This window comes from Tribolium castaneum, chromosome 4 (assembly GCF_031307605.1).
Source record: "Tribolium castaneum strain GA2 chromosome 4, icTriCast1.1, whole genome shotgun sequence".
Taxonomy (NCBI): Eukaryota; Metazoa; Arthropoda; class Insecta; order Coleoptera; family Tenebrionidae; genus Tribolium; species Tribolium castaneum.
The window spans coordinates 5,783,208-5,809,395 of NC_087397.1; the positions used below are offsets into that span (position 1 = coordinate 5,783,208).

Consider the following 26,188-nt stretch of genomic DNA (forward strand, 5'->3'; position numbering starts at 1 on the left):
TATTGAACTAATCGTTCAAAATAAAACTCGGGAGTAGATAAACTCATGAAATGTCGCAGACATTGCCGAATTTATTACCTTAATCCGCCATTACTCGTAATTCAGCTTTTATCGGGACATTTTACTGTCTTCACTAACGAATTAAAAATAATTTGATGGCTTTCCGTTCGCTTTTAATCGAAAGCGAAATTCGGGCCATAACTTCTGTTTTCGTTTCTTCTAAATATAGCCAATTGGAGATTGTGCGGCCGATTAATAACCGTTCCAAAATTTCATTTACATTCAGAACTCAAACCCCGGACATAAAGCTGCCACTAAATTTTCAATCACGTGTGTTGAGATTTTTACGACGCTATGTCGTAAAACTTAACAGCTGATCTTTAGCAATTAAAAGAGTGAAACTGGCCGGGGAATTTTTTTCAGGAATTGTGGCCATTTTTCATGAATGCTTTACATTTTTTAATGGCGACATAAACTAGAGACTGAATGGAACGTTATCGACGTTGCTATTCAGGAAGATCGATAATTTTAGATTGATTACCAAGAACTTGGCCTTCTCGTTAGAGGAAATTGTTGCAAGAAGTTGAAACGTTCTTACTTTTGCCATTATCAATGCCCAATGAGAAATTTTGTCCCGCTCAGGTGCCCCGTCGCAATTTATCTCGTCGTGAAGGAATGATTGCTGAATGAGGGAATGTGTAACAAAGTCTCGTTGAAGCATGAATACGACCGGAGATAAACGACGGTATTAAAGTGCAGACATAACGGATTCGGCCTTTACGATCGTCCGTAAAATTGCAATAATTTATGAATAAACTATTGCATAAATTCATTATCTTTGCCACAAGTGCCACGACATTTGGAAGTGGAATGAATTACGTGCGGCCTTTGCATGTAATGAAGTCAACAATAGGCATTCCGGTCAATTTGTATAAATCCAGAATCTCAGCACACCTTTCCCTTTACAAAAAAGGCAATAAACCCGTCGCCATTTCCCCCCAGCGATATATTTGTTTGTCTTTCTGCATAGCGGGGGACTGCATATTTTTGAATTTTGATTTTACATGAAATATTTATACACGAAACCTGATCCGGGAGAATCAACAACCTTTTGTCTCGCATTCCTCATCGCCAAAAAGACGCTTGCCGGCGTTTAATTAATCCAACAACGACGAGCTTTTTTACTCAAACAGGAAATTCGATTGTCTAAGCACGGAACTATTGCTCGTTGCAGCCTTCTACGACCGATTCCTAATTTGGCACCGATCAGACAAAACGTTATAATAAAACGTTTCCGATTCTCTTCTTGAATTTTACACCGAACGAACACACACGATATAAATATTCCAAAGTAGAGCGGCAATTTGTTTTGCATTGATACGGCCGCGTTTGCGACTGCTAATGTGTCTACATCACCGACGTCGTTTGATCTTAATTGAGGCTATTTATCCATTCGACATTACCATACCTCGAGAGCAAACGCCTCAAACGCATGCTAAGCCTTGGACCAATTACGATTTACTCAGACTCAGCTTTTTGAACCGGCCACCGTTCTTAACAGTTATGACAAGAAGTAGTTGCACAATCAAAAGAAATATTCGTTATTTCTTTGACTTTAGAGGCCATTTGTTCAGAACTAGCATATTTAAATTGAGACAAAATCTTTGTATAAAGGTACAGGATGTGAGTAGCCCTACGTTAAATTTTCAAAAAACTAAGAACATTTTTTTTCAATTTTTTGAAAATTTCCCTTATTTAATTATTATGAAGTAAACTGTTGTAAAGTTTCTCACTTTTACATTATACAGTGGAGTCTGGTTATAAGGAACCCGCTTCTAACGAACTTTCGACTATAATGTACAATTTTTCAAGCACCGAAAATTTTTCCATAAGCAAAATGTTTTTTTTACCGGTTATAGCGAACTTCTAGATATACCTAACGGACTAAATTTGACTTAAAACGTAATTTTCTGTTTAGAACGAATTTTTTACCGAATTTTGAGGTATATATTGACAATGACAAAGCAGAAAGAGAAGTGTTCACTGATGAATTAGTATTGAATTACTAATTAAAAATATTTTAACCAATAAAAACGTATATTTTTAACATCACTACAGCGCGAATTTTATAGTTCTGCAAATATTGTATAATAGTAGAATAGTAGGAAGTCAAAATAAATCACCTTGCCTTATCTGAACTTTTACTACTTTTACTAGTTTTTGAGATATAGAGAGTGCAACCTCCACTTCAGAGTCTAAAAACTAATTAACTAATTAGTTAAACTAATTAACTAGATTTGGATTTTTTGAGTACTTTTTTCACAGTTTACATGAGAATTAGGCAGTGAAATTTGAGGAAATGAAATCTTCGCCAAAAAAATCGGTGCAATTTTTTTTTTATTTTTTTTATGGGGGGACTCTTTTTTCTGTAGCTGTTTTTACAAATTATTAATTAATTATGCCCTTAATGTTTGAACTCTCTTCTTTAAAGTGGTGAAAGTCCCACGTTTCTAAAACTCAGTTTTTGAGAAATAAATTTTTAAATAAATCGTGTTTTTGTTTGAAAAATTACAATATTTCAAAATAAGCAAAATCGACAAATAAAAGTTTAAATCAAAGTCATTAGTTTTAAAAGCTACATCCAAGAATTCAAAAAAATATAAGGTGTTTCATTATAGTAACTCATTTTAGAAATACTCTGTATATTTGAAAATAATTTTAGATGAGACAGGGAGTTAGTATCTACGGCTTAGGAAGAAAGAAATGCTACTCTTCTAACATTTAAAGGTCAATAATGGACTTTACCAACTCGCTGGGGCAGCCTGTATTACTTTTTTCCAAAGGATTCATGTTTTTTTACAATAGATACTTATTTATTTCGCCTTATTTCATATGTAAAGTAAAAATAAGTGCTAAAGGAGCAATTTTTTTCATTAATTTTCATTATTCCCAACATTTTAAAACCAGTTTTTTGGACTTTGGTAAAGTTTTTTCAAATCTAAAACACTTCTAGCAAATCTATTATTATTATGAAAATAAGTTCCGTTATCTTAGACTATCAATTTTGGCTCTCTTTCTGCGCAGATCCTGATTATTTATCAATTACTTTTGATAATAGCCTAGAAGAAAAATCAGGGTCCCGAAGTCGTTTTGCCATATTTAGTCGTGGAATTCTAAATATGGTCGGTTATTTTTCACAATTCGGCCAGTACGTTGTTTACTCGTCTCTATATAAGCGTAGAAAATTAATCATAATCATATGTTTGAATTTCAAATCAATTTTTCCATTGTCGTCGTTGGCGATTTTGGAATTAAACCAGCGGGATAACCGAATTATCATTTGTCCAAATTTGAGCGAGGAGATAAATTGAAAACAGAATCGCGTTTTTATCTGCGCTGTAATTTAATGTAATGTATGTAATTATGCAAAAATCCTCACATTAGGTCGTTGCGGGTTTTCTCGAGTGGTCTTTAATTTTCGCGTCAGACGTGATGTAAGATTTACATACGCATTTCGCAAATTTGCCAAAAAAATTGTGGACGAATGAAGATTTAGTCGCAATTAATGCGGATTGGTTGTTGGGGCTCCGCCCTAATCTGATTGCGAATGAGTAGTACAAGATCGCGGATAAATCAGTCTGAGGAAATGATTTTTGCGTCCTGTGTTGGCGCCGATTTTTCGAATTCCCTGGACTCACTCTCGCGCGGAATTTCTCGTGAGGCATTCTGATGCATGCCTCATCAAAGCGAACATCTTGCATAAATTATTGTTTTTGTGTGGAGCTCGTGCCGCATAATATCTGACCCCAGCTCCGGCTCTGAATAGTGTCGGCTTTTGACACCGGTATAAAAGATTGATGTCCGATCAATCTGTTCGGCGATGATCGATTAAGTATTTTTTTCGTCACTTCTCAACTTTGCGGAAGTTTTTGTTTGTCGTCGAGGAGAAAAATGTCGTGAAAGTTAATACGGGCGGTTGAAAACGCGGCCTGAAAGGATAATCCCGTTAAAAATAATTACCGGGTTTATGTGCAATTTTATTGCGATCGTATCGACCAACAAAAATTAATTTATAAGGCTCTAAAGCCGGAGTTAATTCGGTGTTTGCTATTTTCGCGCGTCCAACAGGAAAAAATCGCGGGCAGGAATGCTCAAGAACTGGGCGTATTAAGACGGGAGGCGTTTTGTGCCTAATGCGGGTAGCACGCAGCGAAATTAGCATTGACAGGAGGCTACAAGTAATTCCATAAACATTAAGAACGAGCTCGAGATCGCTTACATTGCAATTACATGTCAAACAGTGTGGAATTATTGGTGGGAAACTTGGCAACTGGGATAACAAACACGAAAAGAACGAATAAACTCCGGCAACTAGAATGGCATTTGGTGCAAGAAGTGGCATTTTTCGCCATTATCTCTGACAGCGATCTTCATGGGCAGCATCGGAATCTATACGAGATGCATGTGTGGCAGGTCAAGGTAGGTTCTTCGATATTTGTAAGGAATCGACAAGTCTTTAATCGAAACTTTTAATTGAGAGATGGATTCTTAATTAGACTATATTTGGAGCCTCGGCAAACAAGTCTCGGAAAGATTAATGAGGCGCAGAAGTGCCACAATCACACAAAAAATTACTAAACACGAACAAGCGACAAACCGCTTTATACCGCGGGCAGCGGGCAGCGGGCAACAAAACTTCAGGCCCAACCAAAAAAAAACCTTTAACTTTAACTTTAATAATGGTATATTATAAGTGATACGGCATTTTAACTTATGTATCTTATACCATTGCACCAGTGGCGGAACTAGTGGTGGGCCCGGGTGGGCCAGTGCCCACCTAAAAAATCTCTGGCCCACCCAAAAAATTGGTGATTAATTGTGATTAATATGTGTTTAAGATTTCAAACGGTTTTAAATTAGTAAATCAAGTTCTTTATTGTTGATACCAAAAGCTTATTCAGCTCGCGATAACACAGTCAGTACCAAGACCAATGATATAGGATATATTATTCAAAATAATCTTAATAACTCGGATGCTGAAATTTTAGATTGTTTGTATAAGCACTATTATCGTCTACACTATAACTCTGGTAATCTTTATCTGCAGGTACATGTTTAAAAAATAAATATCCTTACACTTATTGCAGAGTATAATTTACTTTTTCTCAGTTTTATTTCGGACGTCACGAGCAATACATACGATATTTTGAATCTTTGCAACTTTGCATAAACATAAATTACATTTATAAAAATAAATAACTGCTAAAAGATTGGTTCATGATTTTTTGTAAAAAAGTTAAAAAAATTTATTTAAAAAAAGTTTCGTTTTCTTTATTTTTGGAAAAAAGCCCTCTGATTCAAAAAACTTATTGGTTTCTTTATAAACTCTGAGAACGTTTAATTGAATTCTTCTAATCAAAATAGAAGAATTTTGTTACATTGTGAGTAATTATAATCTAATCTAACTTATTATTTAATATTTATTAACAATTTACCAGTTTTAAATACATCTACTACAAACTGATGAAAATTAATAGTTTTTATAAGCAATCTATAGGTACAAATACATTAAAATGTTGAGTCAAGAACTAAACTGCTCAAAAAAGTTAGGGATGTAAGTACGCATTTTGAGATTAATCGTTTCTAAACGAGAAAATTTTTGCTGGAAGATACAAAACGGGTACAACTCTAAACGATAAAATAAAAAGTTTCATAGAAAACACATTTGATATTATTTTTCATGCGGCTGCAGATTTTTTTTTTTAATTTAGTATATCATTTTTTGATCAGTTTATTAGTTTGCCAACATGCAAAATTAACTGAAATCCGGACAGTGTCGTTAAGGGAAAAATATTAGATTATTTATTACTGATATTAGGTGTTATGTGCCCAACAAAAATTTTGTTTGCCCACCTATGTGCCTACCCAAAAATTTGGAGCTAGTTTCGCCACTGCATTGTACATTATACCATTTCTCTCACCGAAAACAATGGTATAATGTATCTAAAACAACAAAGCTAAAGAAAAACGAAAAACAAAATTGTAACTTTTAACCGTTAACTATTTTTTTGAGATTTGTAAATACATAGTGAGTAAATGGCGTTTGGCGTGGATAAGTTACGGCGTTTCATTTTTGCCCTTAAAATCCGGATGAGCGTTCAGTAATCCTCATTTTTTACGCTGAAAATTTGATTGAAGCGCCGGCCGTGATTGATGGTTTTTTATTCGTAGACGTTGTCAATATTCGGTCGAATTCAAATCCTGGCCTTATCTCGTCCGTTTAGCCGGCGATTTTCACTTTTCACGCTCCATATTTTCATAATATGTTTACCCGAGATCGAAGTCGTCTACTTATCCGTTTTACCCTCCTTATCTCGATCCGTATAAATAAAAAACAAATTCTGTGAGCTGTTGAACGGATATCCTCTCGTAAAAATTTATACGCGTTGCTTTTCTTCGCAAATTTCCCTTCCGGTGGCGAGATTAATTACGATTTGAATAAGGCTAATATGAACGAATGGGTTGGTAGGTATTAAGCGCTTCCGGTGTTAAAGGATTTACATTCGACACGCACTGACGCTCCTCTAGGACTAGTCACACGGTTCCACCCTATTCCGGACTCCTAACAAGGATTAAACGGCTGTTAGCTACGTACAAGTCCGGGTGGTTTACCGTATTTAAGGTGAAACAGAGATTAGGCTTGATGTTGGGGCCTTTTGACGCAACTAACTTGAAGCTGACCGGTTAAAACACATTTTTGACGAAAAGCTAATATTTGGCTTTTGGGAAAAACGGCGCCAAGAGAAGCCGTTCAATGAACTTTTCTAATATATTAACATAATGACATATTGATAAAACTTTCGAACGCACTAAATCAACCCACCTGCACCGCTCCGAGAAAAAATAACAAAGAAAAGGCAATTTAAATTATTAATAAAGTTTCGGCATCCTAATTTCACACTTGATCAGAATTTTCAAAACTGGCGAGGCGGCAATTAAAGCAAATAGAAAATTATACATTAAAAAAATTAGAAAGAGCACTATCTGTTCAACTGAACTGGGAGATACCCAGACATAGGAAACTTTACTGGACTACAATCAATAATTGCAAATCTGAAAACTGGGGTAGCTGAAGATTCCTGAAACAGACTAACGTTCCTGCTAACATTTGTAGATGTCGCACTAGAGATTCCTGTAAACTTTGTTACTATTGATTTTCAAGCTGCACATTTGTAAAAGCACGTAAATAACAACAGCATTTAATTACACAAATTGGTCAATCTTTCTGTTTTGCTACACATTAAATTAATAAAAATAATTATTAAAAAATAAATAAATAAAAGCTTTCCAGCTTTGCAGCTGGTTGTTTTGGTGAGTTTGTCTCTCGCCTAAGAGATGTCTCTTTTCCCGCATCGATTTAAAATTGATACGAAGATTGTCTTATCTTATTTTCTCTAAATAAATTAAATAAATTGCAGCGAGATAAACTAAAAAATCCAGGTCTAGTGTTGGTGTTTCGGGAAAAAATGTGTATGAATTAGGTAAATAGCCGAAATGGCCCAAATCTTTCATTAGGCAATTGATTTATTAAATTGCAAACCCGGCCGTTCCTGATTTATGACGGCCAGAAATAAATATCTCCAAGTTGAATGGAGATGGGTCTTGGAAAAGCTCTATTGTTTTACGGTCGTTTGTAATTTATTGGCCTATGAAACATTGTTTCCTTAAAATCAAAAGAAACGTTGTAATTGTAAAATATCGCTTTTTACAGCCTGTCTTGTTTCGTTGTTTCGCCGGGAATTAATTCGAATAAATGAATCGGAAAGCCTTTCATTAATCAAATGGAGAGAAACATCGTGATCATAGGCGACGGATACGTCGGCAAAACGAGCATTTTGAATGCGATCAAAGAGAAGAAGTTCGAGGAACAAATCCCTAATGTGTAGGTAAAGGCACTGGTCGACTCAAATTATCCAAATTTTGTGCCAGGTATGATAACTTCGAGCTGTGTCAAACGGTAAACGGTAAACAATTCCAACTCAAGTTTATCGATACGGCAGGTCAGGAGGAATTCGCAATGATCAGGAAACTTTCCTACGAGGATGTAACTTCGAAACTACCTAATTTTCCTATATTCAGTGACAGTTTTCCAGGCGAACCTTTTTCTGCTGTGTTTCGCTGTAGACGACCGAGTTTCCTTCGAAAACATGGAAAGTGTCTGGGTACCGGACTTGCAAAACTGCAAAGACGTACCAGTGGTTCTCGTTGGTACAAAATCAGATTTGCGCAAAACACACAGTTGCATAAATCGGGACGAAATCATCAAATTCCAGAAAAAAATCAATGCTCTATTTTACGCAGAATGCTCGGCGAAGACTCTGGACGGAATTGAGGATTTGAAGAAGCGGATTTTGAAGCTGTTTGCCAAAGAAAAATCTTGCACCATCCAGTGAATTATTTTTTTTGAGAGACAATGGCTGTGTTATACCTTATCAATAAAAATTTTACGCTATCTAAGAGGATTTTGCTATCCCTGAGTCATCTTTGTGAAGTGTTTTATCTTATCTTGAGATTTCAAATAATACAGTTTACTGTAATATTTGTATGAGCGATTTTTGTACATGTTTTGGTGGCTGTTGGCAGGTAGGTAAGTTGGAAAATTATCCAATCAATCAATTTCACGCAGTGGCAATTTTTTAATAAATGAGACGGTTATAATGAAACTAAACTGCGAACAAAATTAAATTTCCTAAATGTCGTTTTTATGGGTAGATATATTTCGCTAACGAGCTTCTATACAGTCATTTGCATTTTGCTTGTTCACAATTTTTAGCGCTGGAAATAATTTATCGGCAATATTGTATCAGATGCCGAAGGTCGCCGTTCACCATGTTTGTTTTCACACTTTTAGGAATTGAATTGAATTTTGTTTATCTATTTATCAGTCTAGATCAGTTTTTGCCTCCTGTCCGACTATGAAGAACCAAATCCGGATAACAGTCGTCGGTGATGGCGACACGGGGAAAACCTGCATGTTGATCGTTTACAAAGACCGCAAATTCGACGAGCGCTACATCCCCACCGTCTTCGACGTTTACTCAATGACCATAACAATAGACCGCAAGGAGTACACCATGATCCTGCAGGACACAGCCGGTCAGGAAGAATTCGACAAGCTCCGGCAACTGGCCTACAAAGAAGTGAAACAGCCCCCGTTAGCCCCATTTAAATTTACTCTCATGCCATTTTTCAGACGGACGTATTCATCTTGTGTTACGCAGTAAACGACGCCAATTCCTGGGATAACGTGAAGGAAAAATGGGCGCCGGAAATACGAAGATGTTGTCCCAGAGCGAAATTGATATTAGCTGGTGGGGGTTTTGCGGTGAAGAAATCTAAATATTTAATCGGCTTTTTCCAGCGACGAAATGCGATCTTGAGAATGAGAGAATACTGGACAAGAAAAGTGGCCAGAAACTGGCTAAACTCATCAAAGCTGACGATTTTATTGAGAATTCCGCAAAGCTGCGATGGAATGTCGACGAGACAATTTGTTTAGCACTCACGGTTTTTGTAAATGCGCAGAAGACCAACAAAAGGGAAAATACAAGCACTTGTGCGCTACTCTAACGTGTGATAAAATGCCATTTTTATTAAAAACTGTGATATTATCCGGAAAAATATTTATTCCTGTCGTCGTTGACTTTTATGTGTCCTTAGATGTCTTTACAACCCAACTGCAATAAAATTCCACTAAAGCTTAATACACAGCCTTTGACATTATTCAAATAATTATGCTAAAACTCGCCCCTAAACCCCGATGTCACTGTTATAGTGACCGAATAGCAACCAAAAACTCACAAACACAAAAATAATTTCCTACTATGTCAGCAAAAGCTATAAAAAATTTCAATGTACTAAATGAATTACTTAAACACTCATTTGCCCACATAGTGACAATGACCGCGAAATGCCAAACGTTTAGAACGACATAAATGGTGTAAATATGATGTATTTTTTCTTTCAAACGTGCCAAAGGTTACTGATATTTACACAGAAATTTCAAGCTTTCGAAATTAAAAAAATACCCAATAAAAGCTTGAGCAACAATTAATGTTTTATGACTGATGACTAACACGTAAATATGATAAAATTTGGAAAAAATCCTCACTATTTATAACGTTTTGTTGATCATTTCTGTAGAAAAAGGCGGAAAAATGCGTTCGTTTTAGTTGCACTTAGCTGGATGTGAGAGGCGTCTTGGGTGTCCAAGTAGGTAAATAGATCAGTGGCATATTTCGGCAAACGAGGTTGCATTTAAATATTCAAATCGGGCGCCGATTTATATCTCTGCTGTCCATTTGGAGCATGAAAATGCCATATTTCACGGCTAGATCTTCGATAATGCAAAAACTAAACAGGCGCTATTTATTGTTTTGTAGGATTTATATACCGGGCGATAAATCAGTTTGTCCGGTGACAAATTCATCGCAATGATGGTGGCGCAGGTCAACGATCCTCGGCTTTAAATTAACATTTCAGCGAATGTCCTTCCTCTTATGGATGGCTTCATGTCTCGTAATATTTAGGGTAGAACACCGCCACATCCTCGTCGCAGGAATTGCCGTACATCACGTCCGCTTTGCAGTTGATATTGAGAAAGTGCACTGTTTCAAACCTTGCCACATACGTTACATTGAATTTATTCATTTAATCTCGACGCGCTCATAGAATTTTTATTAGCACGATGCTTACCAAGAACTAATAAAACGACAACGGTGTCTTTAAAACGGGCACTACTTTGCCGCTTTTCTAAATCGAATTTTATACAACGTTTCGTATTTCTATTACAAATGACAACGGGAAGTAAACGCTCAAAGATGGGAGAAAAAGCTGTGGGACGAAAAGTATTAAAAGTATCTACCTCTGAAAAGACGTTTATAAAATTTATCGAAGCGGAAGTCGGAGTTTGTGCTATAAAAAGCAATGGAACTCTCAATTGAACTGTGTGGTAACTATTCGAATCTGGCGAGCCACCAATGTGTATCTCTTATCACCAGGACAAGATCGAATTGTGGAAATCAAACGTACGTGAACCATGCCAATTTACCACCGCATGGAGTGATAACACCGCTTCGAATCCATTACTCAAAAATAGAACCCTCCAGCGCCCCCATCGCCCACCACCAATCAATTTACCCTCTTGTTTTTAAATTTCAACCAAAAATTTTTGACTGAAGATAAAATTGTTAAAAATGTAAAGCTGTGTGTTTTGCTGCAAGTTTTCCCTTAAAAATAGTATAAAAATTGAAGGTTAAATGAAAAATTTATCCCTCAATGTTGCGGCAAAATAAAGTTTTATTGTTCGCATGTGGATATATCCATCTTATTCTACGGTAAATCTTATTTGAAATTTCTAGCAGAAAAGTATCCAATATTTGTTTCAAACTGCTGTGAGAGTCACAAAAAAGTCGCTTTGTCTTCAGTATGTGAATTTTTGCTTGCATCCAAGACTACTTTCACCACTGTTTTTGGAGCTTTCTCTAAGTTCTTTTTACATTTCCTTTTTCGAGATTTTTCAAGGCCTTGTGAGTGATTTTGAGTAAAACATTTATTTAGAGTGAAAGAATTAATAAAATTATGCTATGTCTATACCAAAAAACCTAAAATAGATCAAACATTGTCTCTTAAATAAAATGTTTTCGAGTTTTATTTCGTACGAAATGCCCATGAAACAGAAAATAGTCAAAATCTCCAAACTCCGAGCTTAAGTCATCAATCATTATTATACAGGGCGTCCGAGATAACGTGACCAGCTTCGCGATTACGGCCGATGAGATAGAGCTGCGGTCAAATTAAGCGAACAGTTCGCTTTAATTAGTGCTATCGCATCCTGAAATCAGTCGAGTTGATTTAAAGCGTTTTCCACTAAAATTTAGCAAATTTCTTTACCCTTCCGTGATTAATTTCGCGTTAATTTCAAATCGCACGGCGGAAAATTTCCTAAATTAAGTCTTTGAAATGGGAGTACAAGTACACAAAGCTCGGAAGGCGCCGCCAAAAGTCGATATTTTCAAAGCGTTTAGCGTTAGTTTATTATTATTTCAGGAGAGAATTTTGTGTGATATAAGGTTGGACTCCCTCGAGGTCCGATCCTATTTAGTCCGATTTGGGGACCGCCTTGACACGCTTTGTCCTCGGAATAATAAAAAGTTAATGATGAATTTTTTCGGATTGTCTAAGTTTTTCCCCGGCTTCAAAGGAGTTGACGCAATTTTCTTATATCTTAAATAAATATCACCACCTTATGCAAATTCTCTAAACAATGGAGTGAACAGAAGCGGAATGGGGCCTCTTTATGGCCGGCTTTTTGCCTTCTAAAAGCCATCACGATATTCCGCTCAAGAATTATCGCCATTAATTTTTTACGAAAAAACTAGTGAATTATTTTTAGAAAATTATGAGCGGAGATAATTCCTCGGTTTGCATGTAAATATTTATTATTCGCGACAACGGCCGGAGCTAAAACGTGAATTGGAAAAATTATATCGTGTAACACAACAGTATTTTGCTGTTTGCTACGTAACGATGTCCATATGTTTGATTCTAACAAACCTGAACTCGGGAGAGTTTTTAAAATAGAAACGAACTCTAATTGGATTTGTGCCTCGAAATTTCTGCTTTTAGCAAAAGTCATTTACTCGAGATGTTCAATTAGCAATCGGCGATCGAGGCCAGTACATGAAACAATCTTGATAATTAATAGGAAAACTATTAGGAGAAGAGTAATTGGAATAAACAACGTCCAATATTTAAAGAAAAATTATCTGCGTACTTTCAGCTAAATAATGCACGGTTTATTTTATTAAATTTTTGTTTGTCTACGGCTAACAACGCTATCGGCTGATGTTTAGTTGATTTTTGCAAAAATATTTTGCTATTACAATAAAAACACGAACTCTTTTTTCATGTACAGGAGGAGAGCGATCAATAAAGCTGTTTGTTTGGAATTAGTTAGGATGCTAATAATTTGCTAAAATATTTACTTTCCAGCAGAGATAACCCGAGTATCTGCCATAACAGCCAAAACTCGAGTCTTTTCCAAAATCAAAAAAGTACCGATTTGGCTTGATTTTCATTTCAGTTTCCAATTCCTCGACTTGTACAAACATTTACCTTTATTTGCAATTCCGGCATTTAGCGTTTGTTGCAAATGTCAGGTAAATAGTGCCATTTGTGCCAAATAAAGTCTTCAATCAGCTTAAACGCATGTGAAATCTGGCGTAAATCGAGGTCATCCCCTAATTGAAAATAAGCAAATCGAGCGTAGGGAAAACTTTTCGGCGGAAAAAATAGAACTTGATTATTAGAGGTATAGATCTCGAGTCTTAGGTCATGCATGAAGAAAGTTGCTGATGTTATTTTAGAGTTGGCGTGAAAAGTTGCAGGTCTGTTTTGTTCGCAGTGACCGACTAAGCCACGGCTGTAAAACTTCTCCGGAAGATCTCGGATCTCAAGAGAAGAGCACTAAGCCCCAATTGCTCCGTCATTGCCTTAACTGCACTCGACGACAAAGATTTCCACTTCCAATTTAATATCTGTGTCACCATCGATTAATCAACGCTTAAAAAGCGGCAGAGATACAAATGCAATTTCACGAGAAAGAGTGATAATCCTAGTGAGATTTTAATTAAAAGTATTTGCCCGGAACTTTCCATATGCAAAGTTTCAATTCAATAAAGATGATACGTCTCTGCACGATCTGAATTTCAGTTTAATGTCACGTTTTGCATTTTGTGAATTCAATTTGGAACATATTCGCCGGAGCTGGACTGGATATCACATGAATCGGAGCATAATGGCAGATAATTACGGCGGATATTTCAACACAAAAGACTTTTACCAAGTTATTGAACTCGCTGATAAATACAAATGCATTAAGCGCTATTTCTATCTCTTTTACACGTAGCTTCAAATTTCTACTCCGAGTTCAAAGCATACTTCTAGCTGCGACAAGTGAAGTTAAGGAGTTGAGCACTTTTTCTAGTTAGTTTAAACGGTGTAGATAAGTGTCTAGTTTCGTTCAACATCAAAATCGAAATATAAAAGATCAAAAGTCCTAGATCGTCCTCTAATCAACGAATGTTTATATTTTTTCTTGATAAGTTTATTGAACAATAGTTGTCAGAAATAATTGAGCGTTTCGCCAGTCCCTCTGACCCAGAACCGTCAGTCGTCCGTTCCTCTAGCCGCGCAATTTAAATTTAAAATAGCGCCCGATAACATATCTAAACTAGCAAATTTCCATTAAAATTGTCTCGCCTTTAAACTCCGCCCCTTGCCCCTTTCGATACATCCGCAGCACCTCAATCCAAATATTGCTTTTTTCCCGTCTGCTGTAAAGCGACTCACCTGCAAAGTGCACCGTCTCCACTTTGAACTTGTCTGCCCCCGGGAGAACCAGCTGCGAGCACGACAGTTGCACTCCGTGGTTCAACACATGCACCAGCACTGAACACACCACCACCACCCAGCCCCAGCCGCCCTCCAGGTAGTAGTGTCTTCGCAAAGTGGTGGTTTTGCGGGCGTCCAACGGCAGGTCGGGGGGCTCTTTGGGGGCTGGGTCGTGGATGGGACACCTGTTGGGCTTAGTCTCGGTGTAGATAAAGTCCCAGTTGTCCACTTTGATGCTGGGACGGCGGCCGAGGGCGTAGAACTCGCCCTCGTTGAGGTTCTCCTCGATGCGGGTGAGCGCCAGGACGTGGAATTTCTCCAAGGAGGGGTCGCATTTGCCTACGATGACATGGAAAACGGGATGATGAATGGTGGAGATAATAAAAGTTTGGGGGCTGGATAGGTAAACCTCCCACGCTCGTTTTTGCTAAATAAAGCGGTATGCGTGGATGTGGACAAGGGAAAATAACTCCACGAGGAGGTTCAAACACAAATTAGTCTGGAGAAGGCTGGAATGGACTCGGGAGGAGCGTAGGTGTTGCTATTGATTAACAAAACCGGGTATTTCAGCAGTTTGCTTAAGTAAACAAAATTAATCAAAACACATAATGCTTCTAAATTTTTTGCCAAACAATTTCAAGAATTTCTCACAATTTTTGAAATACCGTCTTGAAACTCAGCGGTTTCAAAACATTGACAAATTAAAAAGTTAAGTTGAACTTTTAATTTTTGTTAATTGTAAGTTTATGGAGACGACTGATGCAAGAAGAAATTGAATAAAAACCTGTCCAGTGTCAGAACTGGCCGTCCTCAATCTCCGCGAATGCCCTAAGAGCTCAATAATGCCCCATAAAAGAGTGATATGTCTTTAAGTGATATCGGATCAATAAGCTTATAAAAACATGATTTATCTACTTGGGTGAATATATTACTTCAGTTTTATTTCCTCGCATAATCTATTTTGAATCGGTCTTTTGATATATGTTTGTTAAAAAAAGTTGAATACATTAAAATGTTTTGCAAACTTTTGGCATATTTGAAAATGTTCGTGACAAGTCAATTTGTTTGTTCAAGCGTATCATTTATTCGTCAAGGAACTATTCGTTTTTTGCCATTGACAGTATGAATCGTTAAAAAAGTCAAGGAGGAATATTCACTCGATCAGGAGCTTTCGCCCATTTCGGGGTGATTTATGAGAGAGATTTGAAACAAAGAAATTAGTGCTTAGTTATTAGTTCTGGAACAATAAAACTACGATAAACCAAAACCAATAGTAGAGTGTTTAACAAGTAAAAAAACTGATGGTTTTCTAGTGAGTAAAAACAGATTTTTACGAGCTAGAAAACACGCACTTTTTACGTGTACTTCACTTCACGAAAATTATGATTTTAAAAATAGAAATTGTCTTCAATCAAGAAAAAAAATAATCTTCCAAAAAGCTTTTATGTTAAATGAATCAAAGCGAAAATAGTGAAGAAATTCTGCAATTAGTAGCAGAAACACGCAAAATACGAAAAAAATTACCAACAGTTTTATAAATAGAGAAAAGAAAAGAATGTGGACTAAGAAAAAAAAATATTCTAATTATTGAAAAAAACGTTGCTAATAAAAAAGTCCCACTTTTCTTAATTATTTTGGGTTAAACAATTTATCAATTCCGATCAAGTACACGAAAAGAATTTTTTTGCGAACCTGGCTCCTCGGGTTGCTCCTCGAACTCGGTGTCCTGTTCCAAAATGGTGGAAACGGTGTCTGTCCTGACGGTCCTCCGCCCTGCCATTCTCAGGTTTTCTACCTCATTTGTCCCATTTTCCGAATTGTGATTTTCCTCGACAAGGCCCGAGTCCTCATGCCTGGCGCGAAGCTCCGGGGCTTCAGCCGGATTTCCGGTGAGTGTGCTGTAGGTGCGTCCATGTGAGTCCACCCGGAGCTGCACCACGGCCAAAGTGCTCACTGGCCACGTTTTGCTGTGATTTAAAGTCATATCTTGGCGTCATGTTAGATTGCGCTTGATCGAGGGCCAATTTTTCATTTTAGACTTTTGTTTTATTTCGAGGTGGTAAGTGTGATGGATGGCTCAAGAGTGGCGCATTTCATGCTGTACACGATGTTTATTTTAAATGGCAAAAAGCAAGCTGCGACGACGCTGGACGCTGCGATTATCTGAAATCAGGAGGCAACGACGCTATTTGATTATTAATCCAGTTGGGAGAGTGAAGTTGTGTGCGTTTTTTATTAATTTAATGACAGTATCGGAATTATTCCGAGTCATAACCACGTATTCAACTTGGCTGAAAGTTTAAGCCTTCATTGTCCTTAATTCTACGACTTGTAGCTGAAGATGCATCAGTGGTTTTTGTCGCCTTTAATTTATGCATGTTCTGCAAACTTTACTTCTTAATCCTCCTGCTCTAACTACAGCTCTTTGTTATAATCGGAGACGATATCTGATCGAAGCTGATTCGAGACAAAGCGAATTAATTGCTTGATACTGGGTGACAGTACTAACTCAAAATTTGCATGTTTAAACGCAAAACTAGAACAAATTGTTTACAATTATATAATTTGTGCAATTGCTGTTGGAGCTGGACCGTTTTTTCGGCCATTAGAACAGCCATCCAATTTGGCTGTGTATGTAAATCCAGCGATCAAACGTAAACGGAACACTTTTAGAGCCGTAAAAGCGTTCGGAATGAGTTTCTCGAAAAATAATTTCTTTGTATCGACTTACGGGAAGATCAATGCGACGTCAGTGTGGCCGATTTTAGCACTGCACTCACTATATTAATGTACCGTAAACAAATCGGTCCTCGATCCCTCCCAGGGCCAATGACAATTTCCACTTGATCGTCCAGGATTAGCGATGGCACCGCTAACAAATTGCCAATTGATTTGCAACAATTTACTTTCTCTAGTTGCCTGCCTTGGAAAGATTTCGACTATGAAATGTGCTTGTGCAGAATACGTAAAGAAGCACGTGCTAAACATACTAACTTTGACAATTACATACTGATGAAATTCGACACTTAATGAAGACGTCGCATAACTTGGAAATTACTCCTTGGAGCGGATAGATTTAATGAAAAGTCACGAGGTGCGGCCAAATGTAATAACAAAAGCTCACGGAGATTTGTTAATTCCGTCCGGAATAATTGCGAAAAAACGGCGCCATTAATCAACCATCATTTAATTTAACAAATTGCAAAAGTGTGGGCGAGCTCGGCTCAAAAGTAAACAGGATAATAAATACGACAGCAATTAAAAAGCACTCGCGGACGAATCGCGACTTTTCTTGTTTCAGCGTAAAAGATAATTTTTATGAATATTGAGTTGCAAACAACAACACTCAAAAAGACATGAATTTGGTGACAAGAGAAACTGCTGCGGAGATTTAATCTAAATCGCTCCTCGAAACGACTTGTACTCGACGTTTTGTCTTTAAAAAATAGCACGTAGTTATTTTCGCAATCAAGCTAAATAAATATTTCCAGTGTTATTCGGGAAATTGAAAAGATACATTTGACTAGAGTGGTATTGATCCAATTTTTATTTACTTGCCTCTAAGTAGGTGGCAACCAACCGATATTAAATTATTTTAAAATATAGCCGCTTTAAACCGTTATAAATTCCAGACTAAACGTCACTGTAAATAACACTTTGAGTTAAAAATTTTGACAAATCATTAACGAACAACTACAGCAAGCGCTGGTTCCTGGTCTCTGGGGGAAATTTATGGTCTTGGCTCGATAGAGATTAATCGAAAACTAGTCCTTAAACCGAAATCTTCTGTAATTGTCGAATTTTCAAGTACATGAATATTAATCCTCTGCGTCAACATGGCCCGTATTGAAAATAATCTATTTATAGCGCCTCCCGATTTAGACAAAGGGGAAATTAATTGGCGCGTTTTATTTTCGTGAACGGGTCCTTGATAAGGGACTGTGAAAAATCTTTCTCTCATTCATTCCCAAAGCCATTCGGTAAATAGATTCACGGATTTTGTCAACTTTAATAAATTGTCTGATCGATTAAATCTTCAAGAAACGATAAATACGTTTTAACCAGATCGTATCGATACTTTCCGACAAATTCACCTCTCTTACCAACTTTCCTGCTCCACTTTTAGTTTTAGTGCACAATTTTATTAAAAGGACGATAGTGTGCGAGAAAACTTGCTGTAAACTGTAATTTATAAATTGGACTTTGGCGAACTAATCATTAACTTTTGCAATTATACAGTTCTTGCCTCTATCAGAAATTTGCATTGAGAAAACGTAACAAAAAATTAGGATTAATTAAATGCCCACTACGTTTCTGAAGAACAGATTATGTGCATTAAGGAAATGCACGAATTAAACCGAAGCTAATCCCAGGTCGTTACACCACTACTCACTTGTTTGTGGCTAAGTTTTTCAAAAGCTGGGATAAGCATCTTTAATAAAGATTATTACGGCGCTATTTTGCAATTTTTCAAAAATATGGGACAAATAAAGGGAATTGGGAGCGGTTCCGCAAACAATGAAAACTATTAGCAATTGCAATGGAATTGTCATTGGTCCGTAAAGCAATGCAAAACGTGCTCCAAATTGCCGAGGATCAAATGAACAGTGCATTTATTTGTTGAGTAATGATTAATTTGAATGTCAAATTACAAAATTGATTTTATTAATGATATTCTGTAGATTAGCAAGACAATAAATTGTGTTTGGAAATTTTTTCAATATTTCCACAATGGAGTGGTTTATGGCTGCAAGAAAAACGTGAATTAGGTGCTGAAACCTGCGATAATAGAGACTGTCATTGGAATAAGTCTCGGCATAACCAGCTTTTATGTAAGGATTCAAGCTTGGATGGAATAGATCAATGCACTCGGATGATGTTAGTAGACTGCAAATTGTATAGAGAAGGGATGGTTTTGTACTTATAATTAATTAGTTCCGTAGGTATGTACAGTTATAGCTTGCCTCGTTTAATATTTATGATTTATGAATTTGCAAGTTTATGTATGCGCGAAAAGGATCCGAAAACAGTTTTATGTCGCTTGGTGATGATTCTTTATTTGGGGCGTTTAGAGTGTTTGCCCTTTCGTAAATAAGTTTATAGACGATCATGTCGCGCCTTTGGAATAAGATTTAATCGGCGTGGTATGAAAAATCTAAAAAGTTTGGCCTACACACTGCCAAACTTTCCAAGTTTCAAGCGAAACTTTTATTTGCTGAAAAGTAAATGAATCATTTTTTAACATATCACATAAAATTTATCGTTGTTCTTAACCCGAATGCATGTTAAATTTTGTTTGAAAATTACTTTTTGTTTCTTATACGGTCCGGAAGCCGGAAATAGTGAAACTTTCTGACCTAAATAAAAAAATCCGGGAGCAAATAGAGGATCAAATTCCGGTAATTTTAGCGTGGGTCACTATACATAATGTTGTAACTTGATGTCGGACTAGATACTTTGAAAGGCTACAGTTTCGGCTCAAACTCTGATAAATTGCTCTTGTTTATATCAAGTGTAAACATGGTACATGGGGGTGATTTTACAAGCAAAAAAATTAATTTAAAAGTCACTCGAAGAAGCTTGAACGGCTGAGCCGAGATTTATGAGAGAAATAATATAAGTGTCGAGTTCATTTTATTTCTTCGAGGCCAACATTTAGACGTAAGGAAGTTATAAATATTTCCTAGTAAACTCGATCCGACGCGAATTCCTTTTTCTAATGATAAATCTCGGACAATAAAAAATTGATTAGGACGATAAAAGAAAAGCCTCGCAATTAGATGAAATAATGCAAAAATAAACTCGGAGCAGGTCATAAAATCGGCGACCAAGTGCAATAAAAGAGAACTTTTGCTCAGGAATTGTAATTACTTCCTTGTTAAGTTATTGGAGTTTGCCTCCAATAACTAAATAATTCACGAAATTTTCCGTTTTTGCGCATGATGGAAAGACCACTTTGTAAAGTTTTAAGTATGGTGTTAAATTAGTTTGAGGCTAAAAGTTTTGACTTTATTCTTATTAGTTTGATGTCGCCGTTTCGCCTTTAGTTATAGAACTCTTAATATCGTCTACAGTTGTAAACACAGTAAAACTGACTTACACATTCAATTAGAATTTCTCAGAACAAAAAATTGATTTAGCGAAAATTTATTTCACAACCCCAAAGCACGGACAAGGGCCTAAAATGGACTTGGAATAAATGGACCGGGTTGTTACACAAACGCCCGACTTAAAATTAAATTTTGAAAGTGGCATGAAATTAAACAAACACATTTTGTTACCAAATGGGAACTTTACGACGCTGGAAAATATCATTTTAACATCAATGAGGAAAATAAAACGCGGCTTTTATTGGCCAATTTGCTTCAAGTAGAATCGCGTCATAAAAATTATTCCGATAACGAGATCACTTGAATTTTTAACGCACGATTTAAACCGAGATCAATACTACAAAGTGTTAACAAACTTACCTCCAAGCGTTATTTTTAAAACTAGACGCGGTGTAAATATTTACGCTTGAAAATTCCTCCCCACCGCAAAGTCCGTTAAAAGTTCCATCAAACATTTTACTCATTTATAATTTTTTGCGGCTGAAAAATTCAATCGCAGGCATTGTGGGGTTTAGTCTCGCCTGTTGCGTAGAAATCGCGACAAGTTGAGCTTTCCCAATGCGCGTTTGTCCGCGGATGCTGCGAAACTGAGCTTTCATAAAGCTCTTGCACTCCCACGTGGCCCCGACCGGCGCAACACAAAAACTTGAAACCCCACCCTGGCCACAGTCGCATTGAATGAATGCAACTTGCATCTAATCCTGAGGAGCACTTTGATTGAATGCCACCCACTGCTTAATTAGCGCACCCACGCCAAAGCTCCAGCTTTACGGCGCTTTTTATTTCTTCCACCGTTTAATAAAACTTTCGAGACAAGTTTTGCTTCCGTCTTACGGAGGCGCGATATTACCTTTTAATTTATTCACGAAATTGGGATCGCCGCAAAAAGGAAATTTCCAGTTTTTCGGCCTTCCACAGAAAATAACAAAAAACTTATTTGGCAGAAAATATCTGCTAATTTTTAAAATTCTAATTTTTTAGAATTTCGGGCTTTTTAAAACGGTCAGAAGCAATAGCTAAAAATGTCATTCCAGACTATGCTTATTTACACAACAATATTGAAAGTTGAAGTTTAGTGAGAATTTTTTAGTACAAGCTTTTCGAAAGCTTTTCCAAGTTAAGGTCTTTATTTTCCTTTTATAATTGTTGCTATAAGCGTCCAAGATGGGGCTTTAGGCGATTCCTAGCCAAGATAAGTCGACATTGAGTGCGTCTGTTCGATCGGAAGCTGCACTGGTCAAAGCTCGTTATTCGCATCAAAACAACATTAAAGAGGAATTGTTATTTCAGGAAGCGACTGGCCTTTCCGAGAATAATTACCAACTTCCTGTGCACGCATTTCCTTTAAAAAAAATCGAAAACTATTAGATTTATTCGGAGCATGAAGTAATGGCTGAGTTATTCCCAAGCTAGAACTAATAAAAATTCGTTAGTGTCGTCCCTGGGTGATCTTTTCCCACTTAGTGACTAAATTTAAAAAGATAATTTTACAATTAAGTGACGTCGCGAGGTGAATACTGATGGTGTACCATTATGGCTGAATTTCCGGCAGCGGTGTCACAATGGCTACGCTAGTTTTACATAAAACTAACTGACCTAGTTTTTTCAGTTTCAATAGACTGAAATTATTGCCGTTCTTTACTATCCTTGTTCAATTTATTTTTATTTCGGAGGATTTCCGAGAAAGAATTGTTATGGAATAATTAGTTGTTGGATTGGATTTGCCTCAATTGGAACCAAATGAAAACGGGGCTTTGCCTGGTTTCATAAAAAATTTAATATTTGGAAAATTAGTTTGTGGTTCAGCGCCGGCAAATTTATGGTTTATTTCAAATGAGGACACTCTAAATCAACTTAACGCAATTAAACGAGAAGCAATCTCGTATGGCTTATAATTACTTACCACATTTCACAGTATGCGGCTTGATTAAAATTAAATAGTGCCAGAAACTCAAATGATTTTTCAATTAAATGTAATCCAGCGTCTTTGCCAAAACATTTTGCTTTGAGACATAATTTCGCCCGGCGCATCCACCATTTTTGCACACAGTCAATTAAAAAGTTGCCTTTAAAGTTTCCGCTAAAACCCGCTTGATATCTCGGTGTCCCATTGTGAGTAAGTTGCTGAAGTCGCAAATGTCCCCCCACGCCCCTTATAAGTCAGCCCTCGCCGTCCGAACGTAAACAGAGTAGTTATAACTGCATACAAGTCAATAAAAGTACATCCTCCTTTGTTATTATAAGTTTTATCGTGCAATCTCGTAAATTTCGTATTTTAACTTCGTCCAATGACAATAACGGTCCCAAAGTCGCTTGAAAATTAAATGTACTGTCCCACCGTAACTCATCGGATCTACTTTAGAGAGTTATCTTGTTTTGACAAACCCTTAACACATCGATCCAATTTGATTTCAGCAGCCGAAAAACCTTATCGATATTAAATATATTTTCGGGAGAGCAACGAGCTTGCATAAGCTCACACAATGCACCGTATATCTCGCAAAATCCAGCACCGAAAGCGCATCACTCGCTCCAAACATTCATCGCAAAAAGATTCCGCTGCATATGTCTTTGCAGACTTTCCGGAAATAAAGTGACGGAAGTGTTGGCGGTGAACTTTACGAGATTTAATGGCGGGAGATAGTCGCCAATGAAACGACATTTTTCGCGCAAATGTTACTCTGTATGAGACATTTGTCATTATCGATTTAAACGTCGATAATTTCACAATAAGTGCGAGCGATTTATCACTAATTCGAGGTAAAATCCGATGTAAGATCGGCTGTGTTTTGAACTTGTAATTCATTATATTTTGGAAAATAAGTGAAAGGGCTTGACCCAGTAAAGAGCTCTAATGAATGCTGCTTTCGCCGGCTTTTTGTTGCTTTGGCAGTGATAAATTGATTATGAATCCTGGAAAGGGTAAAAGGGAAATTGTTTAAGCACAAATAATGCTTTATTTGCAAATTACTAAGTGAAGATATCATTTTTACACGAATTGCTAGTAAAAAGTAAAACATAAAAAAACTGTATTTACAAAATTATTGTTACAACAAATATCACAAGACAAGAAGTCGCTAAACTGAATGAAGACGAAGATGACGGTGTTGTGTAATTTTCCAGCCAACTGGAATATTTCGCCACTTCGACGTAAACTCCGGGCAAATTCTCAAAACCGCACCCTATGCCATACGAAACCACGCCCGTTAGTTTGCTTTCGCAGACAAAAGGGCCCCCGGAATCGCCCTAAAACCATCGTCAAAAATCGCGAAAAAATCAAAAACCAAATACCTGGCAAGAGTCCTTAGCAAGAGCCCCAGCACAAATCGACTTATTATTCACTTCCACGTTATAAGCACCGTAAAATTCATAACACGCCGTCCAGTCAATTATAGGAACACTCACATATAGCAGCTTGGAGCTCATTTTATTAGAACCCTAAAAATGTAGTGAAATTTTTGCAAAAGTTGGTTCCAGCTTACAGAAAATGTGGTTCCCCAGCCTGATGCAATACAGTTACCACTCGTCACATGTTCTTTATTTAATTTAATTGGTGATACAGTGCTTGTCCAATTTTCAAAAGGCTCGGTCAGCTAATTAAAAAAATTGTAATAGGGCTTATTTTTTTGAAAAATACCTCAAATATGGCCAAATCATTATCGAGAGTGTCCATATCGAATTCTTCGTGAACGTAAATCGCTTTCACACTTTTGACGATTTCTCGATCGGTTAAGTTCAAATTACCAACAACCACCGAAAGGGCAGAAGGTAACATTTGTTGGTCCCTGGAATAACAACAATGCCCCGCTGTTAAAATGTATTTCTTGTCAATTATGGTCCCACCACAGTATGGACTACCATTATACAGAAGAAGTGCCTGCAGTAGAATGTAATTGGAGCAATTAAATAATAAAAATTGTCTGTACCTGATAAGCAAATTTAGACCTGTCTTTGACTTCAGTCCCTCCAACAATTTTAACATCTTTTTGCGTGCTCAAGGAAAAAACACTACCTAAAATTCGGAATTAACTTTATTAAGTTACTTTAAATTACTCACAAAATAGAAGCGTTAGGAGCAACATTATGATTTGGCTGTATTGACTCGTTTGTGAGTTAATATAGATCCAAAAATCTTATCAGTTCGCTTCTTTATAATCAATAAATCAATAAATCGTTAAAAACTAAATTGCACTGTTTCAATGACTACATGAGTTACTGCAATAACAAAAAATTTATCGACACTTTATTGCCACAAATTAACAAATAACATCACAAACAGACAAAAAGTTAGTTCAATTTTTGGGCTTGAGGATCTGGTTTTTTGTTCCTGGATCCACTTGGTGTATTTGGCAACTTCTGTGTAAACTCCAGGGATGAATTCAATCCCGCAAGATATGCCATACGAAACAATGCCAGTCAATTGACCTGAACACACTAGAGGTCCTCCCGAGTCGCCCTAAGTCACTCAAAGTAGCATAAAACTAACGCAAACTTTACAAATGTACTTGGCATGCATCCTTTGTATTTCCCCCTGCACAAATTTCGTTTTTTCCTAACTCGACTTGAAATAATTTAAGGATTCGTTGGCATGAGTTCCACTCAACTATAGGCACATTGGCGTAAAGTAACTTCGAGTTCATAGAATTCGCCCCCTGTTAAAAATATGTTACTGTGTAAATGAAATTTGAAAAAGTTTACGATATATGTGGTTCCCCATCCCGATACGTTACAATTACCGGAACTCAGGTAATCTGTTGTTAAGTTAATAGCTTGGATATCTTCCGAAAATTCAAGATTATCTACAAGCTATTAAAACATTAAAATCGTAAAGATACTCCCAGTGATAAATACTCGTATCACAGCGATGTCGTTCGTTATTGACGCTAAATCAAACTCTTGATGAATGAAAATGTGTTGGACTTTTTTGACGCAAGATTTGTCATACAAATCCAAATTTCCTACAACAACTGTCACATCTGATGGTTCAACTATTAGGTTCTTCTCAGGATTACAGCAATGAGCAGCTGTTAAAACGTGTTTCTCGTCGATTATTGTTCCAGCACAATAAGGTGCGTCTTTGTAGAGCAGCAAAGCCTTGAAATGATAGATGGCATGGTTGCGGCTTGATAAAAATTTAAGTAAACCTGATAAGCAAATTCTGATCGATTTTTCACCTCAGATCCGCCGATTATTTTAGTGTCGCAAGTTACATTTCCAAAGACAAGTACTAAAAGTGGAATTAAGGTGATAACTTGTTTAATATTGAACTTACTTACGAAATACGAGCGCCGTCACGAAAAGCATGATGATTTACTAAACTATGACTAAGTAGTATTTTTCTATCTTATCGATATCTACACCACATTCATTTTTAAAGCTTTTCCCTGTAATGGTGCATTGATTATGATGCCCCATTTGTTTTGGAAAAAGTTTGGAATCTAACCCGTTATCTCTATTTCATGTAAACATTTACACAGCGGCATTATCCCCAAATAAGCTGCATCTGTACCTATGTATTTTTTTCATTTGATTCTTTTTTTATTTATTTTTATATCTCTGGATATCTTCAAATTTTTAAAGCAAAAATTTCTTAGAATTATGTTCTTTGCTCGGCTTTTCGTCTC

At 36.7% G+C, this 26,188-nt stretch overlaps 4 protein-coding genes across 6 annotated transcripts in view; 2 read left to right on the forward strand and 2 right to left on the reverse strand.

Moving 5' to 3' along the window:
• The window catches only part of LOC661034 (monocarboxylate transporter 12), a 52,921-nt gene extending 31,785 nt beyond the window's left edge, over positions 1 to 21,136 (reverse strand). Inside the window, exons 1-3 of one of the 2 annotated variants that reach the window (XM_015985106.2) lie at positions 20,925 to 21,136; positions 16,147 to 16,617; positions 14,413 to 14,793 (exon numbers count right to left, since the gene is read on the reverse strand). In XM_015985106.2, the coding sequence (XP_015840592.1) occupies positions 14,413 to 14,793; positions 16,147 to 16,438 (673 nt within the window). In that variant the 5' untranslated portion in view covers positions 16,439 to 16,617; positions 20,925 to 21,136. Of the gene's footprint in view, positions 1 to 14,412; positions 14,794 to 16,146; positions 16,618 to 17,185; positions 17,357 to 20,924 lie in introns of those variants that run through there. The other variant, XM_015985105.2, reaches the window with a different exon arrangement.
• LOC660977 (ras-like GTP-binding protein RHO) lies at positions 7,426 to 8,512 on the forward strand. Its single transcript, XM_967169.4, has 4 exons — positions 7,426 to 7,541; positions 7,772 to 7,942; positions 7,990 to 8,104; positions 8,154 to 8,512. The coding sequence occupies exons 2-4, from the start codon at positions 7,842 to 7,844 to the stop codon at positions 8,451 to 8,453; spliced, it is 516 nt and encodes a 171-aa protein (XP_972262.1). The 5' UTR covers positions 7,426 to 7,541; positions 7,772 to 7,841; the 3' UTR covers positions 8,454 to 8,512.
• LOC660921 (ras-like GTP-binding protein RhoL) lies at positions 8,750 to 9,764 on the forward strand. Its single transcript, XM_064356329.1, has 5 exons — positions 8,750 to 8,768; positions 8,834 to 8,891; positions 8,951 to 9,200; positions 9,254 to 9,371; positions 9,422 to 9,764. Exons 1-5 carry the CDS (start codon positions 8,765 to 8,767, stop codon positions 9,628 to 9,630), a joined length of 639 nt encoding a protein of 212 aa, XP_064212399.1. The 5' UTR covers positions 8,750 to 8,764; the 3' UTR covers positions 9,631 to 9,764.
• A 2,440-nt stretch (positions 21,137 to 23,576) lies between the features above and the next one.
• Positions 23,577 to 25,996, reverse strand: LOC100141587 (trypsin alpha-3). Of its 2 annotated transcripts, XR_010333945.1 has the most exons (11): positions 25,841 to 25,996; positions 25,709 to 25,791; positions 25,416 to 25,658; positions 25,263 to 25,370; positions 25,070 to 25,216; positions 24,622 to 25,020; positions 24,491 to 24,576; positions 24,202 to 24,441; positions 24,047 to 24,157; positions 23,856 to 24,002; positions 23,577 to 23,810 (listed from the first exon to the last, which is right to left on the reverse strand). XR_010333945.1 is itself a non-coding variant. In XM_008202840.3 (6 exons), exons 1-6 carry the CDS (start codon positions 24,644 to 24,646, stop codon positions 23,598 to 23,600), a joined length of 822 nt encoding a protein of 273 aa, XP_008201062.1. In that variant the 5' UTR covers positions 24,647 to 24,775; the 3' UTR covers positions 23,577 to 23,597. The 2 variants fall into 2 exon arrangements, 1 of the variants encoding a protein (XP_008201062.1); XM_008202840.3 differs by lacking the exons at positions 25,070 to 25,216; positions 25,263 to 25,370; positions 25,416 to 25,658; positions 25,709 to 25,791; positions 25,841 to 25,996 and having other exon boundaries at positions 24,622 to 24,775.
• Positions 25,997 to 26,188: the final 192 nt, after the last annotated feature.